At 33.8% G+C, this 6111-nt stretch overlaps 1 protein-coding gene across 1 annotated transcript in view; it reads right to left on the bottom strand.

The window, feature by feature from the left end:
• Positions 1–600: 600 nt before the first annotated feature.
• The window catches only part of LOC108684524 (max dimerization protein 1-like), a 37996-nt gene continuing 32485 nt past the window's right edge, over positions 601–6111 (bottom strand). The window contains exons 6-7 of the mRNA XM_018188885.1: positions 1872–2008; positions 601–1437 (exon numbers count right to left, since the gene is read on the bottom strand). Of these exons, the coding sequence (XP_018044374.1) occupies positions 1872–2008 (137 nt within the window). The 3' untranslated portion in view covers positions 601–1437. The remainder of the gene's footprint in view (positions 1438–1871; positions 2009–6111) is intronic.

The raw sequence follows: 6111 nt of genomic DNA on the forward strand, positions 1-6111 counted from the left end.
GTAAAGCTAAACCAAAAAGGCGCGTATTTCAAATAGATTCTCAAAATGATCAATTACTGTCTCATTTTATTTGTTTTAAGAATTTAGGATTAAATCTGCAACGGAACGAAGAATTTCATCATAGCTTCTGCTTAACATTACCATAACTTCCATTTTTCATTTAGCTTTTTTGCTTTTCTCTTTCTCTCTCTCTCTCTCTCTCTCTCTCTCTCTCTCTCTCTCTCTCTCCCTCCCTTTCGCTCTTTCCTCTTGCAGCACATCCACGCTGTCTTAATAAATCTGTATGTTCTTAAAAATATATACAATGTTGTTATGATTTCGTCAATTCTCGATAATTTACAATAATCTTCTTTTTCACACTCTTCTAGTTGTTCATGCTACCTTTTTTTTGCGATTTCCTTTCTGCTCATTTTTTTTCTTATTTTTCATGCTTCTATTCCTTTTTCATCGACATCAATTTTCTGAAAAGTGGCTTGTTTTTTGTTTGTCAAATTTTCCCATTTTTTTTCTCTTCTTACTTTCTTCATTTCTTCTTAACTCTCTATCTTTGTCCTAAATTATTTGCCTTCTTGTCTAGATTGACTTTTTTCTTTTATTTCATTTCTTTCATCTTCCTTGTTTCTCGTTGTTTTTCTTTTATTTCCATTTATTTTCATTTGAATGCATAATATACCAGACTTTACTGCAATTTCGAAAAATGTAAAATCTTTCGTTTGCGTTTATAACTTTTTGAAAGCGGTTATTTTCATATTGATTTCTCAATATTTCCATATGTTGTTCTTCTTAGCTGATAATATTTATATTTTATACATCCTTTTGTTTTAATCCATTCCCAAACTGTTCTTCGTTTTCATATAATAAACTTAAAGTGGATCATTTTTTCTTTAGTCTTTAGTTTTTCGTTAGTCCCTTTTTTCTTCAAGTTATTTATCTCTTCTTCGCAATGTTCAATGAAAGTATTGAAGACTTTTTCTCTTCTTTGTAATAGGCTAGATGATATCAAAGATAACTTCGTTTCTTCTGTTTTCTTCTTTTTGCGTCACGATTGATGTTTTTTGAGTCTTGGTAATCCAAATATCTTGCATCTCTTTCATATCTGATTTTTTAAATCTATTCCGTTGTTTGAAAATCTTCGCAAGTCGAGTGATATCCAAAAGACTTCTTCTTTTTCTTTTTCTTCTTCTCTTCTTCTTCTTTAACGTTGCTTTGCCAGTCAGGCCATTTTGGAAGGACAAAGTTGCATTGAGTACGAATTTAAATGTGCATTTTATGTGTATATATGTAATGTGTGTATGAGTCGATATTTCGCGCGCCGTCAATTTTCGTACGCCGATGGATCTTCTTCCTTTCGCTCTATCTCCTATCCTCTGTCCTTTTCCCTTTTCCTTCTTCAATCGTTTCTTCTTTCGCCGCCATCGCATTGCACCGCCTCTTTGTCTGCAAATAGCGCAGAGGAAGCAATGTGAGAATTTATTTGTGATCAACATCCACCCTTGTCTTCTTCGACTTTTGTCATCCTATCTTTCGCTTTTTATCCCTTTGGTGATTTACGTCCGTTACACTCGTAACGGACTAAATACGGATTCCCGTATTTAGCATACAGTGTTTTATTCATCAGAACGCGATTAACTATAGCTCTCTGTTTTTATGCAATGAAGTTTGTAAACAAAATTTATTTTAATTCGGATACTCGACTTACTCATCTAAATTAATAATGTGATCTCCCTCAAAAGAAAATTTCCCTGCACTTTTATTCCAAACAGCGAACTCGGCTGTTTACACTATTCTGCACTGATGCACTCTAGAGACATGCACCAGCATAGAATGCAAGCAACCGAATTCATTGTAAATTATTTAATCTATATACGTACCTAAAGATTGTCCATCATCTCGGAAAGAGTCAGTCTGGAGGTGGACATCGCGACACCGCTGTCGCTACTACTCTGTACGCTACTATGATCATCGGTGTCCGATTGATTGCTCGTGTAACCAATCACGTCCACTTCATCTGTGACAAAAAAAATGGATTTCGCATTGTTATAATCTGGAAGAGAAGTCAATGACAGAATCATTTTTTATTTACGCTAATACAACAAAAATAAGTCACATGTACTATCAAAATTGAAAATCGATTTTAGTTTAGAGATTAGAGAGATTAATTTCTTTTTGCTTATAATAATTAATACGTAATAAACAAGAACTGCCACGAAAAATTAGTGGAAATTTATGCATCGATATCTACTACTATTACGGCGCGCAGCTGGTTGCACATCTAGCATCTTTCAAGATGGCAGCCAGCTTAACATTTATCACGAGAGATTAATTAATAGGAGCGAGAAGATTGTCTTCCTCTAGAGAAGTCCTACCTTCTCTCCATCTTTCCAGTTAAATTCTAAACGTTTCTACCGTATTTGGCATCCGTTCATAAATCTTTCAAAGTTGCTTCGTTTTCAAGCGATTAATCGGATTTTTTAATTCCATGCTAATTTATTCAAAGAAAATGCAATCGATTAGAAGCATAAGTCGGCCATTCTAAGCTAAATTTACAACGAATTCGGTTGAACGCATCAATGCGCACTGGTGCATATTAAAGCCGTTGTACATTGATTAATTTAAGTGCAAAAATGAAATGCAAATATTTCCAATTATAAAATACATATTTTAATTAATAGTACAAAAATGTATTGAGGATTTCACCTGTTTAACCTGTTTTTATATATTTATATTTTTTTATATTTATACTAAACACACCTTTACGTCAATTTGTATACGGCAGTTTTGATATGCACCAGTGCGCACTGAGTGCGTCCAATTGAATTTGCTATTACTCTATTGATTGTAAATATGACAATTTTTTTAGTGGCGTGCTAAAAGCTCATCACGAGCGAGTCATAAGTATATAAAGCATTTTAAATAGTATCGTTTTAAATAGTATCATTCTCTCCATATCGAAAGCATTCCCGTGACGTAAGGAAATGCACCGATGCATCAACTGCACGCATCGTCTAGCTAATACTCGCGAGAGACGAGTACCGACAAGGATGCTCCGTTATTATGACGTCATACCGTCAGACGAAGAGATAATGGGCAACAATGGGTGAAGGAAAAAGAAGAAAGAGTAAACGAAGGAACATGATAGAGAGATTGCAGGGTGTATAGTAGCCATACTAGCCATGACACCCGCTAGAAGGCACGGCTCGAAGAAGACGAGGGAGGTGTCGACCACACTTGCTAGCTACCCTCCCCCTCACTACCCGCGGCGCTCTGAGCCGGGGGTATTTTTCCATAATCAATAACATGCCTCTATTCTCGTCACACTAAGCGAACCAGATCTGCCCTCGTCACCACCCGCTTCTCCCTCTTTCTCACCCCTCTACCTTTTGCGTCCTCGACATCGCTAACCTGTCCAGGTGACAGTGGCGCTCAAAACACAAGTGGAAAGTATACAGATCATAAACAGAGTGACATAAAACCACGACTACAGATTAGGATATAAAATATCAAATAAATTTTTTTAATCTATTAAAAATACAATAAAATTTCAAATTTAACACAAAATTTAAGATTTAGATGTGAAATAAGATAGGTATACTAAGAGAATGTATACTATTAGAAATTGTTTTTCTTAATTGGTCATGGATATTGACTGTCGGAAGTGGGAATGATGAATACAGAGTGGCGCGATTTGAGAGGCACTGATTAAAGCGGCGGTTTTAAGGGTAGCAAGCAAAAGAGTTCATTAAAACCAGCGTCATGCGCACCCCTGGTATCACCGAATTCGTCACCTCTTCTCCCTTGCCTCCTCATTTCACGGCGTGAGACATAAAAAAACACGCGAGACATTCGATGCATTCAACCATTTCTCCTTGATATGGGGATAAATTTCAATATTCCAAGTGAAGCGAATAAAAATAAGTCGTGCGTCACGTTTTCCTCCTAGTTAATCATTTCTCGTTATCACACAACAACAAACAGTACGGTGCAACCCTGTTGCGTGTCCGCACGTTTATCAGAAATAAATGGAAAAGAAGAAAGGCGGGGAGAGGGGTAAATGGCAGTTTGACGGCAGATAACAATAATATCCGCTATAACTGTGATAATTAACTCTTAGTTCGTTTGAAAACAAAGTTTCGCAAAGATGTAGACATTTTAAATGGAATCCAATATTAGACACTACAATTATCAATTCCAAATTAAGTGTATTTATGTCTCTATTAATTTTGAATCAACATCGACATGACATTTTGCAGTAAAAGATAGAACAGGACAAATAAAGCTCCGCAAATTGTATCTCTCTCAGTTTTAAATCGCCAACTTCCGGCTTTGCTCGGCGAACGGATTATCTCAGTCTATTTATACATATCGTCGCAGTCCCGATTAAGTCTCGATCGCATCCCAACCTAGTTGCGATAAGTAACGTCGCATGCATGGTATAGTCATACCGATCAGTATTTCTTTAGTCACGTGATGTGCGTGAGAGATATACAATCACCTGCGCGTAGCGCGAAGTATATTATATGGAAACTTTTAAAATACATATTTCAAATCCGAGAAATTTTCGCGGTCAATTTTTTTACATTTCGTACGATCACTATGAATATGTGTAATTGATAAAAAAATGTTATACTTTTATTTCCCGTTCCTCCTCTTTCTGCAATTATACATTCCCGTTCTTTCTTTTCTCTTCGCCTACAAAATTCAAATACATATCGGACGGATCACATTCTCTTTAAAAAAATCATTCAAAAAATAAATCAATAATTTATTCTACATAAAAGTGGATTATTTTCTTTCATTATTATTATTATAAAATATATTTCCCAAATTGATTAAAATAATTTGTTATCATTCCCGTTCCTCCTTCTCTCTCGCTAATTTTAAATTTAAGAATGTCGAATAAAAGTGCGAACGAATGCAATTGTTCAAAATAAATAAACGATTCGTTCAGATGAATTGTCTCCTTTCGTTATTTTTCTAATACCTATATTCACTAAACTAATCAAAATTTTTTAGAAAATTTTGTCTTACTTTTATCTTTTCTTTCACAGGATTTCTACAATTCATCTTTCTTCTTTCTCTCATTTAAAATATTAAATAAAACTCTATTTATTATTACTCTTGTTAGATATCAAAAAGTTCTTATTTTAAGCACAATTATTTAACGATATTATCATTCAATTCATTATTATTTAGATTAATAATTGTTAACTACGATTATTACTTTAAATAGGATTAATAATTCATTAATTACAAAGAATAATAATCGTAAAAATGAATTTAAACACATTACAATATTATAGCAATTGTTTCCTAAATTCAAATTTATTAAGTATGTTCGGATTAAATGCACAACAAGGACATGACAATAATTAACTTAATTGTCAACAATTAAAGTATTATTTTTAATTTGTTAAAAAAAGCTTGGTTGATTAGCTACATATATATTTGTTAATATTACTTGCAATTTGTAATTGTGTCCTCCATCCTGCATTTTATATTTGTTTTTATTTTATTTGAAAGAAATTATGAGACAAGTACGGGGAAGGGTTTGTCTGAAGGGATTACTTCGAACTGAAGAAAGTCTATACATGATTATTTTACGGGACATGTGTGCGTATTTAACTTGTCAAAGAGTCTCTCTTTCCTTTCCCACTTCTTGTTCTTTGTTTAGAAATACTCAGTCTCTGTTTTATGTTGAATTTCGCTGTATGTATCATAATTCTCTCTCTTATTTATTTTTTCTCAATTTTCTATATCTTTTAACATTCCCCGCTTTAACCGATCATTCTTTTCGTATTCTTAGTACTTCTAATCTATATTTAATGATTGCAAAAAATAAGTATATAATTCATCATCATAAACCCAAATTTTGGATTAGCTCAAATATTAAGTTTTCTAGTATGATATGTCTAGTATGACTAGTACCCAACTACAACATTTAGCCATAGCAGCATCGTGCAAATGACAAGGATCCGTTACTAATGGCAGGGATAGCAAATCTTAAAGAGGAATCTTATCACGTTTGGTAATTTAGCTAAGCGTAACAATCTTACAACATTAAGGTGCCTGAGGAAATCGTCCTGAAATAATTCCATGAGTATATATATATAT

The sequence above is a fragment of the Atta colombica genome, unplaced genomic scaffold (genome assembly GCF_001594045.1).
Source record: "Atta colombica isolate Treedump-2 unplaced genomic scaffold, Acol1.0 scaffold135, whole genome shotgun sequence".
In the NCBI taxonomy this organism is placed as follows: Eukaryota; Metazoa; Arthropoda; class Insecta; order Hymenoptera; family Formicidae; genus Atta; species Atta colombica.